Raw genomic sequence first — 19967 nt, forward strand, 5'->3', positions numbered from 1 at the left:
ATCCCACAAATTCGGAGAGCTCAGGATTCCGGAGAAGCGGAATATCGGATTGGGAATGGCGGAGAAAATCAGGACAGACGCTGATAGAAACAGGGTCGGTCGAACTCGAAACTCGACAAGACGAGCCTGAAATGAGAAGCAAGCCCTCTACGAAGCGGTTCATGTCCAATCCTGATCGCCTCACCCGACGCGGAACAAGTTCGAGGTTCCAAGCAATGAGAGTGATGGATTTCCGGCGGGAAGGCTCTTCTCAGAGAGAGAGGAGTCACTCAGCCTTCATGATCCCCGAGGCTCCATATCGTATGTTGCTCTGTCGCGCGACTCGAAACATGGACCCTCGAGCCGAAAGAAAAACGATCGCTTGATCAAGTTCAAGATGTTGCGGATGAGCGACGTTGCGTGCGACGTGGAACTATTCAATCCATGCTCGACCGATGCGCGAATATCGGAGTCGCGAGATATTCAGCTGGCATAGCTGGCTTTTGTTCTTGTTCCAGTTCGGCTTCAAAGAAACCCTTGCAAAAGCCAGAGTTCTCTACTTCAATCGTCAAACAATCGGCGTACATCGGAAAACACGAAATCTATCACGTTTCCCTCTCGACGAGTGGAATCGTGCGTTCATTTTAGGCTCTGTCAAGAAATTGAACGTATCTCGTCCAGTAGAGGAATCCTAGCTCTCGTTCGCTGATTGTTGATCAATTATCATAGATCACTGACCACTTGGGGCTCGAGACGAATGCTTGAGTGCTGTCGAATCGTTTTCGTACTCCGTATTCGTAGGATCATATCGATGATGGCGACCTCAAACAGCCACGTGAAGCTCGTTCGAGGTTTAAAGTCCTGAGCGAAACTTCCGAAAAGTCCAAACTGAGCAACTGAGGCGGCCAGTGGAGGTGAACTCTGTGCACTTATCTCCACCGTCCCAGACTCGGATTTTCCTCCCGGCGGCCGCAGTCGTTGCTATCCTCCTGGCTTCTGGCTGAAGCCACGGCTCCGCGAGAGATTTTATTTCTCTCCGTTCCTTTCAATCCGCTTCTACTTATTGCTTCTGGCTTACGGAGTCGATCAGCTGACCCGAGGTGAATCCTCGGAAGCTGCGCAGCGAGCACGAAACTTGAATGAATAACCGCCAACCGCCACTAATGGTTGGAACGCCGTCTAGTGATCACATTCCACGCTGGCGCTCATTATTTTCCGGCGACCAGACGCTACCAGTACTCCTAGCATCGGTACTACTATCGGTATCGTTGCTGGTCTCAGAACCGGTGCAACAGTCGGTGTCACCGTTGTCTTTCCGGAATCGGGAACTGGCATTCAGTGACGGACTGCACCGATGCTGTCGCCAATGACGGCGCGGCGTTCAGATGCACCACGAAACAGTCTTCGCAGACTTCTAGTTCTTGCCCGAGGAAGAGGAATTTTCTCCGCCCCGAAAAAATACGACAAACCACTCTGACATCAATTCACGACGCACTTCAAGACGTTTGCGCGCCCTCCATCGTGTGTGACTTATACCGCTTCTCCGCGAGAAGAATGTTTCGGAAAAATCCTCTCGGAAAGCTTCATCGGATGACTTCACACATTCCTCCGTCCGAGTGAAGAGAGAATGAGATCGATTCCAGATGCTGTTTATCACAGTCAGGTGTTCTGGTGTCCGAAGCTTCCTCGCGAAGTGTTAGTGCTATCACTGTTTTGGAGGGAAAAATGAGGTTAATAACTGAACGAAGCGATCGACCAACGGTCGAAGCGATTTGTCCGATCTCACTGAGTGAGCGGAGGCATTGCCGTGTGTGTTGTCTTTGTTTATTTGCGTGTTTTTATATCCGTTCCGAGTTTTGTGAAGTTCCCACAGTTGGTCCAGATCACTGTCTGGAATCTCATCGCTCGATACGTTCATGGAGGTGCGACATGAGTCCTAACTAAAAACGACGCGGGAAGCCAAAGCCAAGAATCATCCTCTCCTTCTTTTCGATGTGTGGCCCGTAGTCAGAGTTGCTGCTGTTGCGACGACGGCGGTGACTGCCACGGTTCTTCTTCAGCTTTTTCCTCCATCATAGTCATCTTGGTCGTGGCGGTGCTGGTCGTCGTCGTCGTCGTCGACGTCTCCTTCGATAGGGTAGACCTCGCGGCCCAGACGTATTGCAAGTGGGTCAGCCAAGCGCCCGGAGGGCTGGCGAGCTCACCGACTGACTGAAGAACCGGCCAGCCGGGCTGCTTGTTTCGCTTCACCATTCGCTCGTTCGCGGAGATCTTTCCGATCGTGGATGGCGAGAAATGATGGAAAAGACAAAACCACCGAAATGAGCGTCGGCCGGCGAGGCGAACTGGGGAATTCTTCTTTCGGGTCACTCCTCTCTTGACTCGATCGCTCGCACACTCGATCGGACGCGCTCGGAATCGAATCAGAGAATTGCATCTCAACTTCCTGTCGAATGGGAAATATTCAGCTCCCAGATTTTCCTGAATGGACGTGCCCTGAGGAGTTGACGGTCCTCTCGAGGAGCGAGACGGCCCGATCTCCCTCTTTGTTTTGGGACGATTCCATAAAGCCAGGACATCATTACGGGACCGACGGAGAAAGTTCCGCAGCCGCGGTTTCGGGCCCTGGAAGCCGACACGTGGTTGCTCGTGCGAACACTCAGAAATGGCCGCGGTACCGACAACGATGAAGGAGACATTGATGGAGATGAGGACATTCAGGAGCACGCCGAGTCTGCCAATCAGAGGAGCAGGGCCGAGGATAACAATCTTCACAATAATGATGGTGATGATGACGATCCGGAGGACGTTGATGAGAAGAAGGGATCGAGGGACGGAAAGTAAGGCGAAACAGTGAGCGAGCAGAGCGCTGCGCGGGAATGGAGCCGGGAAGGAAAAAACGAATAAGGACGTCTAGTGGTCACTGGGCCGTACGCTAGTCACACAAGCCGTCCGATCCATCTCTACAAAATGACATTGTCTTCGCGCCCGAGTGTCCTACAATGTCGAATCAGAGAACTCGTCGACGGACATCCTGGGGCTTTGGGGGCGAACCCCGCCGTGGCCAGAGGACCGAGAAGCCTGGCGTCAGAGGAATCAGCGCCCGGATACTCCGCTGAATAGAGTCGTCAGAGCAGCACCCGAGGTAGCGGAGAGGATACAAGCGGGGAAGTGAGCCTCACGCGGGATCCTCTTTGCGGGATGGGAACAAAAACTTCCAGCGATACGACGGTCTTCTGGTGCGGATTGATTTTTTTCACCTTGCATCGATGGAAAAATCGTATCGGGGACAGAGCCGAGTGGGAAAAACAGAGAACCGATACAGATGAGCTTCTCTTTTGTGACTTCTGCTGCTGGTTGGTAAAGGGCGAAAAGCCCATCGTTCCATCTTCCGATCGACGGCTTCAGAAGTCTTTGGCGTTTGCTTCTCCCCTTCAGTTTTTATTCCTCTATTATATCTCTTCTCGCGACCAATCGTGCCATTCGCCGCCTCCGATCCCTCACGTCGGCTGTCCTCTCAATTTTTGCGATTCCTCGGGAGGATTTCTAATTCGCCGGTGCCCTCTGTGCCTCCGAGCTCGAATCCTAGCCAGACCACGGCTCGAATGAGAGGACAGTCGTCGAGTGCCCGAAGCAGCTAGCGACGGCGCTACGGCACCGCGATGGCGTTCTCGACGCGTTCCTCGGGGGTTTGGAAAGTAAGATCAGCTTGCTCCGCTTTTTCTATTCTGCCGTGATCGAAGAGACCGTCGGAATGAATCCCTCAGACAACAATGCATTGTTTCTCAGCAAGCCAGGGGGCTCTACCTCAGTCGGTCGGTCGGTCCGCCGGATGATCGGTCTGCCTGCCTGCCCATCTATCGGATTGGCTGGTTACTGGCCGGAGCTTCTTCCCTCCGATGGTTTTTCTCTTCTATTCTTTGTGCCGTCTCGCTGGTCGTTCGCGTTTTCGGTCGTACGTAAGACGACGACGACCGCAAGAAACATTGACCATTTCAGATGACATTTTCAGATCGCTTCATTCCGTCCTGGGGGGCCGCGTATCGACCCCGAGAATGTCCAAGCCGGGGGCCTCCATTAGTTAACTGTGGCGCATTGCATTGTTCCCTGACAAATGCTTCTCTCTCGCTCTCTCTCACTCGGCTTGCCAGAAGCTGTTCGATATTCCGATGTCTGCTCGATGCATTTTCTGTTCATCCTTCGATCCTCTGTCCCGTACCGGATTTTAAAAGAGGAAACATGGGGAAAACGGCTTCGATATCGATTTTTGAGAATTTATCTGCCGCCGGGAGGATTTTCATGAAGCGCCCAGTCGTCAGTCCCCTGTCGGACGAATGAGTTCGTGGTTCGATTTCTGATTTGAGAGCAACTCTGAGAACCGAATGAGGCAGATCGAGCGAGAGCAAGACCAGCACGGCGATGGTTCGCCGACAATTCGAACTGTGGAACCCTTCGGCCGGGCAGAGACTAATTATTGGGGCAGGTAGCGGTTCCGCGAGAAACCCTGGTTGCTTTCTCCCGGTGGATAGGATGGCGAGTTAGTGCCCCTTAATGCCTCGGCTGGCTACGCCCAATTACATCGGCAGCTCGGGACAATTTCGTTCATAACATAGGAGTTTACTGGCACCGATTGCTCAGTGCATTCCTTCATTTCGAAGCTTCTGTTTCTGTTGTCGATGAGACTTAATGTGCGCACAGTGTGTGTGCGTCCATCATCAAACCGGTAGGCTTCCGAAAACGAAAGCTAGTAAATACAGGAGGCGTTGGAAAAGAGGACACACGCAAGAGCATTCTTCATTTATTACCTGCCGAAGCTCTTCCTTTTATTAGTCCCCTGATGACGCTCAAGCATCATTGAAAGCGCACAAAGCCGAAATTCCTTCCCGACTGAGGTTCTGTTTCTCGATCGAAGGATTTTCGGAGACACCTGTCGGATGAATAGCCTAAAGTATGTCTTCTATTTCCGTTCGTTCAGTTAATCCCCAAACGTAATATCTTTGAGCACGGGTCCCCCTCCGATCCTCTCTCTCCCCCTCCGCCCCTCGGATACGTTTCCCTCCGCTCGTCTCTGTATGCTGTTGCTTCATTCCGTTGCGATCCAATGGTAGTCTAATCAGCTTACATCAATAAAGAGCGATTTTCGAAGATTCTTTCGTTCAAAGGAGAAAGAACTCGCGTCGTAGGATGGCATCATTTTTCGAAGCGATGCCCCCTCGAAGATTTCAAACTGTAATCTCAGGTTCGGCAGACCGGCTACTGTTTGCCTTCTGGCCGTTCGGCGCGACCGAGGCTCAATGTTCGACGTTCAGATAAACAAATGGAAGAGCGAGAGAGAATGGAAGAGAAAAAACAAAGAAACATCGAGAAAAGCGACCGACGAGAGGACTGGGACGTTCTCCGAAGCGATGTTGATCACGATGACGACGGGACTCGAATCAAGGCAGCCGGGGGAACTCCGATCGAAAATTGAAAGGATCTGGCGAGATTTATGCTGAGAGCGCTTAAATGAACGCGTCGAAAGTTTTAGTCGATGCTATAAATTCAACAGAATAATGGCCTCGAAGATCGAGCACACAAGGGTGCATCCATCTCAAAAGGTCACGTTCAGCGACTAAGGCCCCTCACATACTACTTTGAGTCGCTCTTGTTTTTGTATCGAGACGAACATTGAGCATTTTCTCAAAACACTCGAGTAGAGATATAAAGAGAGGGAACCTGTTCGGCTTCCCAGTGGACGATGTCATCTCCCATATGGAACAAATGAGTGTCGAACTAATTTGAGCCAGCGTTTCCCTCATCACATTAAGGTGGGGCTGAGAGGGGGAAAGGAAGATGCAGTCGGGGAGATTCTCTCGACAGTCTCTAACAGGTCCTTCCTCACCTCGGCGTCCGGGAGACTGGATATCGCCGATGGCAACTTCATGAACATCCTGAAGATGACCGTCGTAGATCTAAAATCGAACTCCATCCCGCGATTCCAGTCTAGAGCGGTGCTATGGACAGGGCAAGGGTTGGATTCATGGTGTCGATTCTTCACTCCATACTTCGTCTACTCTGAAGATACTGCCGTACCCAGGACTTCAAGTTTCCCTCTCTGTGAGCCTGAGCGCACTTTGAGAGGCACACCGCCGATTCGTGACATTGTCTGCTTTCGGTGGCCCTTCATCTCTTGAAAACGAGAAGAGAAGAATCAGCAAGGCGAATGCGGTAGACGCAAATGATTCGTCCAGTCATCGTTCTCTCTCCGAGTCATCCCCCGGCTACCGCCCGCTCCCCGTAGCGGCTACTGTGCTTACTCGTCGGGATGGCGAGCTTGTTTTTCAAGTTTTGACGCAGATTTTTTCGCGATGAGCTTTTTGGGTAGATCAGGGCTCGGCGACCATGACGCGGAGGCTTGTGCGTTCTTCCGATACCCTGATTCTGAAACATCATGCTATACGCCAGAAATTATCGGAGAACGGTATAATTTTTTTAGGGGGAATTTTTCCCAGACATAGGACACGGCCCTCATTTTATCCGTCGAGGCCAGTAATTAGTCTCGATGGCCCGATGCATAAGATATAGTGCTATCATCTGTGATTTTTTCTAGCATCAAAATAACTGCAATAAAAACGTGAATGGACAGGGGTATGGAACAAGTATCGATCCTTGTTTCGATAAATGCAATGAGGAAAACACGATATTCTTTCGTGGTCTTGGCGAAAGGAATGACATCTCGACTGACGATAGATCAGAACGGACGATCAGGTGCAGAAACATCTTCATCAGTTCTGGACGCCATCGATTTCTTCGGCTGGGCGGTCATCAATATCTTCATAATTATGTTTCGCTGTGCGAGATTTCTATCACATTCTCGGTGAAAAATTCAATCCTTGTCTAGCTTTCCTCGTTTTTCCAAACGTTATAATTGCGAGAGGAGATTACTCCCCTGTAAGCATACCCGTAGATCAATCGGAAGCACTATGTCTGTCGTGGAGTGAATATTCGAATTCGCTCCTGCCGAACGGAGCTAGCGGACCGTGGAATTGAAGGACCCGCTTCCGTAACTCGACCGTGCCGCCCTTTGTTGTTGCGCGTCAATTCGGTTTGGGATTTCCTGCCGATTCCCGATTTCTCTTCCCACGTATCTAAGGAATTCCATGAAATCTCGGAGTTTCCCTGATTCATCAACAGATTCGATTGTCATTCGCCCTTTTAACGAGAGTTCGCGCTCGCGATGCTTGGTTCACCCGTCGACGGAGGTGCTTCGCGGTGAGTTTTCCCGCCACGTTCTTCTGCTGGCATCTTCCTCGGCTCAGTGATTTCACCCATCACCGTAATTAGAGCAACTTTCGCTCGGAGCTACCTCGTTTCTTGCATCAGATTATTCTCAGAATACCTCTGGCTCCCCCCAATCTCACTTCACAGAAAAGGCCTGAGCCATGTATCAAAGACGAAAGTGTTTCTCTTTTTTTTATGTTTGTTTTTTCCTTTCACGTCTGCGCGTCGCTCTGTGCGCTTCATCGGTTCGCGCGGAACATCCACTTTACGTTCCCAAGTCGACGGGTAGTCGAGCTCTCCGCATCGTTCGATCGATGGCCAACCTCAAACGACATGCAGTTTGTGCCTGTTTCGTTGCCGTTTTATGTTGGTTTGGAATGAGCTATGGCTCATATGAGTCTCCGACGATGCCGAGCGAGAATTTCGACCATTGAGAACGTTTCCGAGATTTGATGTTCTCCTCGAAAATCTTCAACTGCTGTGTATGTCAATCTACTTTATGACACCGTTCCCATGCGGCGCTCGAGGCGCAGCTGTCACGCATGGCAAGTGGAAGGGATTTGAAGAGCGATGTAAATTTATCAAATTTTGTATCTACGGAGGAAATTATCGCTTTACGATCCGAGCAGGTCGTTCTCTTAACGCCCAGAAGTAATTTAACGGACCATTGGACGGTCAAGACGTTTGACGATGAGCCAGTAGATCGGCGAGCTGATCGCGATGAGGCAACGTCGACGACAACGGCCAGAGGCAGCGATGGGGAAGAAACGTCGCGAGGAAAGGCAATCGTTTCCAAGGACCGCGGAAATCGTCCTATGGCTGACGTGTCCAGCGAGAAGCGAATGGGCGCATCGACGATGGAGGAGGCAGAGTTCGAATCCGGCTATCGGCCGGCGCAATGTTCAGGCTCTCGGTCCGGCCGGATACGTTCGTTCCCTGTATCGCCCCGAGGACGCGAAACCCAGAAGAAGCCCCGGGTTTGTGGAGTTGGACTTCCTTTGGCCCGGCGATAGAAAACGCCAGCCACGTGATCTGTGATCCTTAACAAGCTGGTCTCGTCTCAGCCCGGAGCAGCTATGCAGTCCCTGACTCCGACAGTGACAATGACGAACCTTGAGGCGCTTTGTGGTCGCTGCCTCCTGACAAATTTGACCCGTTATCTAATAAATGGGGCTTATCTCTCCTACTTTCTGAGAGGGCGGATGAAGGGCGAAATGAGGCTTTTGGTGGTCGCTCAGACGTCGGCTCGGCCGCAAATGCAGAAAGACGCTCCCGACGACAGATAGCTCCCATGTCGTCGCGGCATCCGTCATTGCCCATTCCTCTTGGAGGGTTTTCCTCGTAAAGCTTTCAAGAGTCGAGAGAGGTCTTCGCTCATCTGGCTTTCGTTCCGAACTTTGGGTAGATCGGAGCCAGGCTTCCAACTCTTCATTTCCGACTCGTGCCGCTCGAGAGACACATTTGGTCGAATGACGCGTGGGATTTGAGTTTTCGTCTCCGACGTCACTGAAGCCTCAGTTTGTCGAATTGACGTTGGGGCGAGTTTTGTGGTCGGCACAAACCGTGGCGCTTCCCAGCATCGCTACCGCGACCGCCAACGATTCCGCCTTTCATTTTTTGACAATTCCCCCGTATATATTTTTTTGACGATTCTCTTCTTCTTGTCTCTTGGGGAGGGGCCGTTCGGTGTGCAGTTCCGTCGCCGGAACGGGCGGCTGCCGCATGAGGATCCACATGATCGGCTAGACGTCATCATCGCCAGCGCGTTAAGTCATCCAGCGGGGAATCATCCAAGGATTTAGTTCGAAGGACGTTATCCCCGCTGTGACATAGAATCATTGGTGTAAAGCCAACTGGCATCGGAAGGCTTCGTGGAAGCAGCGGACAACGAAATAACACCGAACCTTTCGCATGATTGGAATTCCGATCCAACAACATTCGACAGATTACGCCTGAGAGAGCTGAATGGCGGCGGTGACTATCAGGATTGCTTTGATCGAATGATATTATTGTCAGGAATGAATGTTGTGACCCGTATTCGACATGGTCAGGAGACGGGAGGCGACAAGTAAAGGAAAGCGACAGGTGTTCGATGTTTCTCTGCATGATTGGGATTCGTTAGCCCTTCGCATCGTCTTTCCGGATCGCGATCTCGTCCCTAGGATGGGACAGACATTTGCGAGTTCTCGATGAGCCCGAGGCTACGTCTTAATGAAATCCGCTGATCCAAGTATACGCGCTCTGTTTCGGATCCGTATTCGCTACGAGACATTTCATTGAAAAGGCTACGGGCAGTAGCAGGTTCTGGAAATATCTGAACTATCGCGAGGACTCAGTATTCACCTGCCGAATGTTCAGATATCTCATTCGTATGTCGCCACATCCGTCCGAGGTAAACGTGTAAACCGTAAGGTTCTCTGTATCACAAAGTGTGAGCATTTCTAGCGCTGGCTATGTATGTTTATATATTTTTTTATATATGTGCCGGGCGCCCGGCTGTCAGAGTCGACGTGTGTGAGTGGCCGCGAGTCGCGACTCTTCGGTGGCCGGCTAGCCGGCAAGCGTTCAATTAGCGCAGTGACCCTCAAGCGAAAGATGAAGAAGCCAACCGGGTCGCGACGGCTTGCCGCTGCCGTCGACATGTTGACGACACTTCTGGATTATCGCACTTTTTTTCTTGCTCTTTTAGCGTGGTCCTTGATTCTCATTGAGCGTCGCTGCGCCGACTGGAAACTTCTGCAAATTGTTCACAAGGGGTCCTCAGTCAGTGGAAAAAACGAAGCGTAGGGAAAACCCGACCGTGTTAAGGCTCGTGTGCTCCTCGCTGTGCTGACGGAGAGGGCGCTCTTACGAAGATTAAACGGAAAGTCTCCCATCGTTAGATTCAATTATTGATTGTTTCGGCCATGACAAGGTTCCTCGGAATTATCTTTGAAAAACTCCGGAAACAGATCCGATCAGCTCGGACAGTCGTTCTGTGAAATTCTTTCGAAATCCGCGACCCCCTCGGCTTAGTACCTCTAATGCCACAAGCTTCCTATTAGACTTCCAATAGGCTTGGCTCTCGCGGGAGTCGCCATCTTGGGAAATCGGGAAGGGGATGTTGACAAAGTTCCTGAGCGATCTGCCGGGCGCATGTCCCGGAGCCGCACCTCCTCCGGGAGCAGCAGGTTTGAGGAAACATCGCGGCGATCATCGCGTATTGCTCACCGGGAGCCAGCCTCCGGGGCACCGTGCGACCCGAGAAATCTAGATGAGCTCTCTGAGCAAGATCTGATGAGGCGGAAAATGTCACTGTGACTAGACGACACGACTGTCGGAGCAGGATTGCGACTTCGTCAGCATGGCCTGACTGCCGAGTGTCTCATCAGACATATGAATCCGTGATGCTTGCCTCTCGGATTCGAATTGATGAGAAAGAACTCGATCATTATTCGCAAAGAGAAACCGAAAAACAACGGATTTTATGATGATCAGACTTATTTGCGATTCGCTCAAGGGATCGCAGTCCAGGTGACATTTGCGACATCTGCGGAGCGCCATGATAGCTTCGGCTCCTTTGTCCTGCCTCTGTGAAATTTTGCTTTTCATTTCGTTGTTTATCGTATTGCTTCGTTAGCTCGCTGCGCGGACGAAAGAAATATTATTCTCCACAACCGAAGAGGCTTCGAATGTCCGACACGACCAAATCTCGGTTGCAGCGTCTTTCTTCGGCGTCGACCGAGCGACCGGTCGTACGCTTCGGATCGACGTCCGCTCTAGGGGGGGTTGGGTGGCTTCGATGCGTTTCAGGGAGTCTGCTTCGGCAAGAGCGCTCAATAGCGAGCTGCGGGTGCCGAAAACGCCTAACCTTCCGTATTTTTCAAGATAATTGATTGCTTGCGATTCAGGAAAGACTTTCGTGCATTTATCCGACTCGTTTCCGTGGCATGCTCTCCGAAGCGAAGCAAGAGGGGGTCCATGACAGAAAGAAAAGGTGAAGTCGCGATTCTTCGGCGCTGACCGTAGCGCCCCCTTTAGCGGGCCAAGATCCGTGGTGAGAAGTGGCGCCTTCTGGCGGCAACCGAGCCAAACACCAAGATATCCGGACTTTGGACGCGAACTGGGTCGATAATTTGACAGGACTCTTGATAATTATCGATGAGGATCGATTCATTAGCTTTGGAAACAGATATTAAATGCCCATTTGAAGCGGTACTTCTCATGGTCGTGATTATGTGCATTCAGCGTTTCGGGAGCCATCTTGACATGATGGGCTGAGGAGGAGCCCATTTCTCCCCCGAGGGAGCAAATGTTCAATTACCTAGGTCATTCATGGAATAATTAAATCGGAAATATTTTTCGTTTCCGGTGAACAGAGAGTGGCTGCGCACTTTGGTTTTCTTACCCTTGTTTTGTTCCCCGAACCTTCTACGGCGCTTCGAGACGGAGCTTCTGCGGGAGACGAGGCATGTTAGAGTCACGATCGAAGGTCACGATCTAGTTAAGCCGGCTGGAATTGATCGAGCATCTTTCTACGTTCTGACACAGAAAAAGCGTTTCGTCTCGGGGTATACTTCCGTGATGTTCCATGTACATATTCCTCTCATTTTCATTATCTGAAAGGCAAGTATTGCTGATCGAGGAATATGCTTGGCGAAGTTGTAGACGGATATTCTCTCTGTTCCCAGTTCGAATATCTCGCCTACATGCCCCAGTCGAGGAGGTGCTGTTCGATTCAGCCGAGCGCTACCAGTTCGTAGAATGAGAGTATTTTTTTCGAGCCGGGGTTCAGAAGCCAGCTGTTCGATTTTCCCATCGAAAAGGTTTTGAACCCCAGTCGACTTCAGCTGCCCCTCAGAGAGAGAGATAGCTGCGTGCGTTCGCTTCGTACGTTCTTTCACGTCTGCGTACGTCCAGGCTGCTCCTATCACCGCCTTCCTTCATCACCATCAGACGCACTAACAGTTCTAACACGAGGAATCCGAGTCTCGACCGAGTCGACTCCCGATTCTTCGGTGTCGAATTCTGATCCGCTACTACCAGCACGGCTCGCGTTCTTTCCGAGCGAGCGAATTTCGCTGAAGCGAGCGCTATCACTTTTTTTTTCGCTTACTCTGTTGCCAACCAACACGCGTATGCAGACGAACTTTCAGAGCGATGAATGTGGCAGCGGCATTGTATTGCCGGCCGTCCTACAATCGGTTGAGCTCGTCGAGCTTCTGATGTTCCTATCGAGTATGTTCCGTTTTCAATGCAGAAAAACAAGAGCCGAAACATCGTAGCTCGCACGACACGGAAGTTAGTCCGCAGGGAGCTCCATCGTCCTCCGTGTACATTTGGAACGTGGTCGTCGGGACAAACGGCGTTCCGGGGAAAGCTTTGCTCGACGAGGGGGTTGAGCGATGGCTCCGCCGACTAGCCGGCTGGCAGCAGAACGAAAGAAAAGTAACTTTGAGGGTAGGGCGAGCTCCTCGGACATTAGGCCAAACAGAATGCGGCTCATTTCTGTAATTTATCCCCGCTAATAATTCATAGATGAGCGGACAGACGGGCTTCACTGCGCGGACAGCCAAAAGTTGTTAACTCACTCAGCGGGCCCCCGTCAATTTCGCTGACTGAGAAGCATTGCGGTGGGCTCTGTCGCTTTTGCCGCAGACGTCGCCGTCTCGTTGTCGCAAATCCGTTAATAGCGGTTCTCGTTGAGAAGGCGACGTTTAGGTTCGTGCTCCCTGACGATTGGCATTCCGAAACGGCTCCCCTCGACATGCTCTTGAAGATACATTTCTTTGACGGTAGCCGGCCATGTGAAGAACATAGATACAAATCTGCCGTCTGATATCGGACAGGAATTCCGGAGGGCTCGACATTATCAGTCCGTCTTTTTCTCCGACGAACAGCTGTTTCTATGAAGTTAATGTCGATCATCACCCAGAACGTAGTGTAATCCAGCTCCCAAACCTGTGTCGTGGCTGCTGTTACGACGACAGCTATCGTTTCGAGCGAAATATTTCATTCCGCGATTTCGCATCGTAGAGCATTCTGCGCAATACGAGGGACGTTTACGTCGCCGTGGCGATCGTTCATGGTGCTCGGTGGTGAAGTACACCTTGTACGTATGTCGTTCACCGGTTCGACTCGCAAGCGTTCCTCATGTTGGATGCAAATGCATTATTATCGGTAATTGACATCGAGCTGTCGTTTTTGACGTGATGTTCCGATGAGCTCGTGGTCCTTGCGGATGTAAATCAAGGATGAGTTCACGCGCGGACGGCCGTTGGGAGGAGGCCGTAGCGGCAACGGCGGCGGCATCGGCGATGAAGACGGTCGGATCGAACTCTTCGAAATACGATCCAGCTTCCACGAATCCTCTACCTAACTAAGTAGGTATTCAGCTGAACCAGTTGTAATTGCCGATGAACGTTGTTGCTTTGAGGCCCGGCCGGCGATCTGAAGAAATGACGGCTGTACGAAGTTAGTCGCGAGGTTCATTTGGCGAGAGCTGAACGATCGGAACGCCGAACCGATTCCATTCGAGGGAAGACGGGAGACGAAAAAAAACAGATGAGGAAGAAACACAGCGATCGATTGAATAATTGTTAGTACCTGCATTGCTCTTGGCGGTGCGGCTCAACCGACAAATAAGTACTAGTTCCAATGTCGGAGGGTGGCTCCGAGACAGAGGCGGGGAGAAGAAACGACATTTGGATCGAGAAAAACCAGAATCTGACTGAAGCATGAGAAACATAGAAAGAAACGATGAAACACATTCACCGAACAATGGACAAACAATTCAACGAGAACAGCAACAGCTGAGAATCCTATTTTTCGGTGGATGTTTTGTTTATTTTCCGAATGCATCAGGGATCGGATGGACGAGTTCCGGCAGGTGCTCGAATTCCTTCACTCCAACGCGTGACAGAATATACCAATCCCGGGTCTCCGGGCTCCGATCGCGACCGTGCGTCACACGTCACATGGGAATAGGTAATTCCGCACTCTACCCGTTTCCGTACTGAAGCGCTCGCTCTTCATTTCAGGTGTTGTGGCATCTCGACATTTTCCGACGGAGCTTTCGCGATCTCGTCGGTCATGTCTGCATGGCAGAATCGTGCATTTTCTGCGCATTGAAAGAACTCTTCGCACAGTTCCAATACAGCCAGGAGTCAGCGTTGCCTCCCGACGCTCTACGGAGGGCCCTGGCGGAGACGTTCTTCGATCAGAGGCGATTCCAGCTTGGTTTCATGGACGATGCCGCCGAGTGTTTCGTGAGTGTCTTTCTCTTGAACTTTCGAGATCTATGGTTTCGTCGACTGTCGTACCCACGGCATGTTTGCTACCAGCGCCGGCGGTAGATGCAAAGCGGAGCCCCTCCAATTCATTTCCCCGTGTTTTCCGCCTTGCAGGAGAACATGCTCCTCCGAATCCACTACCATCTGGCGAGCCACGACCTCGAGGAAATCTGCGTTGTGAGACATTGTATCCCGCATCAGAAGTTTGCTATGACCCTGGTCGAACAGACGATATGTCATATGTGCGGAGCGACTTCGGAACCGCTGCCATTCACTCAGATGGTGCACTACGTTTCGGCGTCGGCTCTGTGCGCACAGGCCAATAAAGAGAAAACCGTCTCGTTTGGAGAGCTCCTCTACAAAGCAGGTGGAATGGGCGACATTCGCGACTGTCCGGTGAGTTGTTCCCCAAACAGTCGTCATGGATTCTCCGACGTCTGACCGCATTGCCACCAGCTCTGATGGCTGCTCGTTCCCATGAGCTTCGTACGGGCCGGCCGGTCAGTCAGCGCGCCGAGGGATCTGCCGTCATTGGACGACGTTAAAGATCGTTGCGGGAAGCCGCCCGGCCAAAAGAAGTGATGAGATAATTGCTGACGAGCTCAAACATTTTCAGAGTTCCTGCGGTGCGAAAATCCAGATCCGCCGTTCGCTAATAAATAAACCTGACATCGTATCGCTCGGCCTGGTTTGGGACTCGGAGAAGCCGACTGTTGATCACATAGTTAACGTTCTGGATACGATCGGTACTACTTTAGCCATGACCGAAATGTTCTTCGCGGTCGTCGACCAGCAGTGGGCTCAAAGTACAACTCACAACCTCGTCGGAATCGTAACTTATTACGGGAAGCATTATTCCACCTTCTTCTTCCACACCAAGCTCCGAGTCTGGATCTACTTTGACGATGCGACTGTTCGAGAGGTACGTAGGCTTCGACGCTCGCGTCCGACCCGAAGGTCGCGCGTGGGAAATAAATTGAGACTGGGGGAGGGGGCGGGGCGCTCCGGAGACAAGTTGCAGGGTCGGGGAGAAGGCCGGGAACGGTACAGAATAAATAGCGGCCACGATGAAACTAACCGATTCGCTTTTGTTTTCCTACAGATCGGGCCTCATTGGCAGCAAGTTGTGGAGAAGTGTCGCAAAGGTCATTTCCAACCCCTGTTGCTGTTGTACGCCAATCCGAATGGCAGCCCCGTGCAGACTGTCGGCGCGCCGAAAGCCGTCCTCCATTGTTCGAACGGGCTCAAGCACCCGTCGGAACTGAACAAGTTCATCGCGGCAAACACCGAAGTTCCGACGGCGATGTCGCACTACGCTAATGCGCAGCAGTGGATTCAGAACAATTGGCACAAAACTGGCGAAATTCCAGCCAACGTCACCATGAAGGTTTACCGACCGCGAACCTATTCGGACAGTAGCGTGGTCGCCGACGGCCCGATGCTGTTGCCATCGAAAGGTGCGGTTCTGGGCGGGAACAACGTCAATGGCCTGATCGGTAAACCCCACTACGACGACGAGTTCATGTGTCAGGAGTATATCAATCGACAAACTGTCGAAAATGTCCTCACGAAACAGAGAATGCATCAAAGACATCAGAGACTGGCCATCGTCAACGCCACCCACAACCCGCATCACATGATCCCGCAACAGGGAGGCGTACGAACGAGCTCGAGCTCGTTGGAGTCGTTCGAAAACTCTCTCAGAGAGAAGATGCTCGAGCAACTCCAGGAGGGCAGACGTCGAGACAGCGGTAACTGGTCGGGAGAACGGAACTCTAGTTCCAGCTCGAGTTCAACTTCGCTCGACAATCCCTATGCGTTGCCGAACGTGAAGCGTCTCCAGAGACCGATCATGCCCCATCCGACGGAATGCTTCCCCAACGGCGTGACTTCTGCAGCGGGCGCTGCTTCTTCTGTCGTCGATAAAGGTTACGATTCGTACTCGATCAGCAGTACTGACTCTTATCCGGGTCCGCCCGGCTCACCGCACAAACCCCTTGGCGGAATCCAAGAGGAATCTCAATTGCATGTGGACATTTCGAAAATGACACACGTACCAAAACAAGTGGCACAGAGGGCCCTGTTGGATCCGTTTGTCGAAGAAATTCTCGCTCAGAGAGGCCCGGCCGAATACGAGAAACTGTGGGCTCAGAGCGACTGGCTCATCAGGAGATCCTACGAAAAAGAACAGACGGGCGATCTCGAGGTTTCGGCCTTCCTCAGTGACTGCGCCGCTTCCAAAGCTCGGGTCTCGATGGAGGCTCCCTACGGGAACGGGCAGACACTGATCGCGGCTCGAATGAAGCATTCGTCGTGCGTGATGAGATCCAACATGCTCTACAGAAGGATCAAGGAGATCGAGATGGAGAGCAAGAAGAGACAGCGCGATTTGGAGATCATCCATAGCCGTCAGGGCTCGAAGGACAGTCGGCGGAGCTCTAACCACAGCCGACAGAACAGCCGCGAACTGTTGCCCCCTCCTCCCGATAGCATGCTTTCCGATCCCATGGAATCGTCGGTGGCCGTCTACGCGACGCTCCCGAAGAAATCCGTGCGGAAACGACTTGTCGACACCGAGGAATACCACGGTGTGGGGTCCGAAGCCGTTCCGAGAGTTCCACCGAAAAATTTCAGTGTCAGAGAATTCCTCGACGCCGAAGGAGAACAAGAGAAGAAACTGTCGCCTCTCATGAGAAGCAACAGCAACCCCGCCGGCATAGCAGCTCGGAGCGGAGACGAGAGTCGTGAGGAAGGACCTAATTCGAAGGACGCAAAAAAGGTTCACAAGATCAAACGAAAGCTCATGGGAGGCTTCATGAGACGGAAAAATCGATCGCTGCCCGACCTCCGAGACGCCGAGGATTCCGGAGCTATTTCTGCACCGGAATCCTGTAACGAATCATCAACGAAAATCTCGGAGAAGGCCAAAGCGGCTCAGATCTCACCACTGCGAGGCTTCCACCAAACCACCAGCCGACCGAATCGACCGCAACTGGTGAAAGTCAACTGTCCGAAAGTCGCGGTTCTTCCGGACGTTAATGGAAATAAGTTCAATTCGTTGCCCGCTCTGCCCAAGGTCGAAGAGAAGAAAGAAATCGACGTTTACGAAGATCCCGAATACGCGGCTCTGAATGTTGTGCGTAAAGAGCTGAAGGTGGAGGAGCCCCGAACCGAGGAGCAGCGCGAAGCTTTCCTTGGAGAACTCCAGCGGAAGCGTGCTCAACTTCACGAGAAGAGGAGCCAGGAAGCCACTAGCAATAAGGCGAACCATTGTCCAACGGTGAGTGTCTCGGCTTCCATATCGTAGATTGATCTATAGTTTCCAGCTCTTGTTCCGATCCGAGAGTTCGAGCGTTGAGCTTCGATCTCAGGCTCGTGCTGGGTCGAGTGACAGTGATTGCAAATCTCATTCCCTCTCTATCTGCAGGCTCCTTCGCAATCGGCGGACCCGGACACCACGCTCAAAACCGTGAAGAAGCTCGCTTCTAAGTTTGAGAAAATCCTCTCGATCCCTCCAGTCAATGGCTGCGATGAGATCGATTTCTGTCCTGCCCCCGGAGAGGATATTTTGGCGAAACCACTTCTGCCCCCACCTCCTCCCGCCACTCAAGCCTCTAGTCAGTCGGCGAACGCTCCGATTCCTCCTCCCACCGCGCCTCCGTCGGCAACATTCACCCGTTCCAGCTCGATTCGTTCCACGTCTTCGACGGGGAGCACCGGATCTGATGGACTCCGCAGACCCTCGCGACCGCCGGATTACGAAACAGCTCTCCAACGGCGGGAACTAATGAAAAAACAGCGAGCCTCCGTATCGTCGAGTATCGATGAGGAGTTTTCGAACCTGCCTCCTCCTGCGACCGATATTCTCGCAACACCGCCTCTGGCGAGAGCGCATCTGCAATCAGTCTCCAGTATCGGCTCAATTACGTCTCTCAAAGACTGCATGGACTCAGCGGTTTCCGCCAAATGCAGAAAAGAAACCGCCCCGGTGAAAGACCAAGCCAAAACGAGGAGCATCTCAACGAGCAGCACGGGTAGCAGCTCGAAAAAGAAGAGTGTCACATTTAGCGATCAGGTCGAGTTGGTCTCGTGCGCTGAAGAGGTCGTCGACGATTTCGTTCCTAATCCCCTGTTGGAAAGAGTGCTCAAACAACACAAGGAGAGAGTTCAAGATCAACTGAATTCCTCGATTGAGAGCTCGACCGAGCAAGCAGCGACTGAACCGGTTGCGGCCACCGAAACCAGTTCGGAAATGTGCAATTTGTGCCACGTTCAGGCGGTTCCTCCCGAAACTACCTATTGTTCCGACTGTGCTTTCTACATGTCGCGGTTTCAAAAGCCGACGGAGTCTTAGACGAGGTCGGTTTCCTTCGTTACTCTCCCTCAAAGCTTTTCCCCCGCTCGGAGCTTCCTGCAAGGAGCTGGAACTCTGAGCCGGTCGTTGTGATCATTGAAACGTGTAATATTCGCTAAGGCTTTGTAACATGCGCAGGTTTTCTGAGCAGAAAATCTGCTCCATGTTGTACCTCTCATTCTGTCGACTCTCTCGGTCGTCAGGGTCCTCGGCGTGAACCACAAAGAAGCTGTGGTTGCGACTTGGTTTCCTCCTCGGCTATTTACACTCGTCCTCTGGAGCCGATTCGGACCGTCGTGAAATCGGCGAAGGTTTTGTTACTCGGCCTGGAGGTCTCGGATACCGTGTCATAGGTGCCTAGTGAATTCCTCTTCAGACCGAGACGAGGTTGCGAGACGTATTATTCACGTCAATTGGTTTCCGTGATGTGGAACGTGGCGGATGGCAGCTCCTGACCGATCGTTCACGCTAATAATCATCATCATCATCCATTTATACATCAATACATTCTCATCTGCGCGTCATCGACGTGACTCAAGCGGCAACTCTGACTGACACTGAGTGAGCAGTATTATAATCATTGACATCTAAACTGTAGTTTTGCCGTCAGTGGCAGCCCCAGCGACAAGTGAGTGCCAAATACCATACAGGGTTGCTCTGATCGGCATCTTATGGAGATATTCGATTCCATTGTACATTATCCATCCTTTCGCGATACATCGTATTGTTCTTACATTTGGAAAGCAATTCATCTGTACAGACTGTGCAAATGTATGTATACATCAACATGTACAGTGTCGAACAGCACCGTCCACAGGAATGCGGCGGCTCCAGGAGACAAAAATGAAAATATTCAATAAAAATTCGAAAATCAAACTTAGGACTTTGTCTTGAATGTTATTCCATCCCAGATCTAGCTAAAGAGGGATTCCCTGTACGCCAGCTTGATAAATGCCGGAAGAGCTCTTCCTCTGTTGATTCCTCCGAATCGAGAACGGCATGAGCTTAGTGAGTAAGATATTCGTTTCTGCCTGGGATCAGTGATCGTGCATTATATCCGATCGATTGTAACCCGGCCTGACCAATGAGTTCCAGACGGACCG

The 19967-nt window shown here is 51.7% G+C and overlaps 1 protein-coding gene across 1 annotated transcript in view; it reads left to right on the forward strand.

Moving 5' to 3' along the window:
• The window catches only part of ec (ubiquitin specific peptidase echinus), a 39541-nt gene extending 20371 nt beyond the window's left edge, over positions 1 to 19170 (forward strand). The window contains 5 exon segments of the mRNA XM_029111086.1: positions 14259 to 14486; positions 14625 to 14906; positions 15127 to 15432; positions 15613 to 17796; positions 17905 to 19170. Coding sequence (XP_028966919.1) covers positions 14259 to 14486; positions 14625 to 14906; positions 15127 to 15432; positions 15613 to 17796; positions 17905 to 18864 — 3960 coding nt within the window. The 3' untranslated portion in view covers positions 18865 to 19170.
• Positions 19171 to 19967: the final 797 nt, after the last annotated feature.

Source organism: Galendromus occidentalis, unplaced genomic scaffold, assembly GCF_000255335.2.
Source record: "Galendromus occidentalis unplaced genomic scaffold, Mocc_1.1 scf7180000077233, whole genome shotgun sequence".
Taxonomy (NCBI): domain Eukaryota; kingdom Metazoa; phylum Arthropoda; class Arachnida; order Mesostigmata; family Phytoseiidae; genus Galendromus; species Galendromus occidentalis.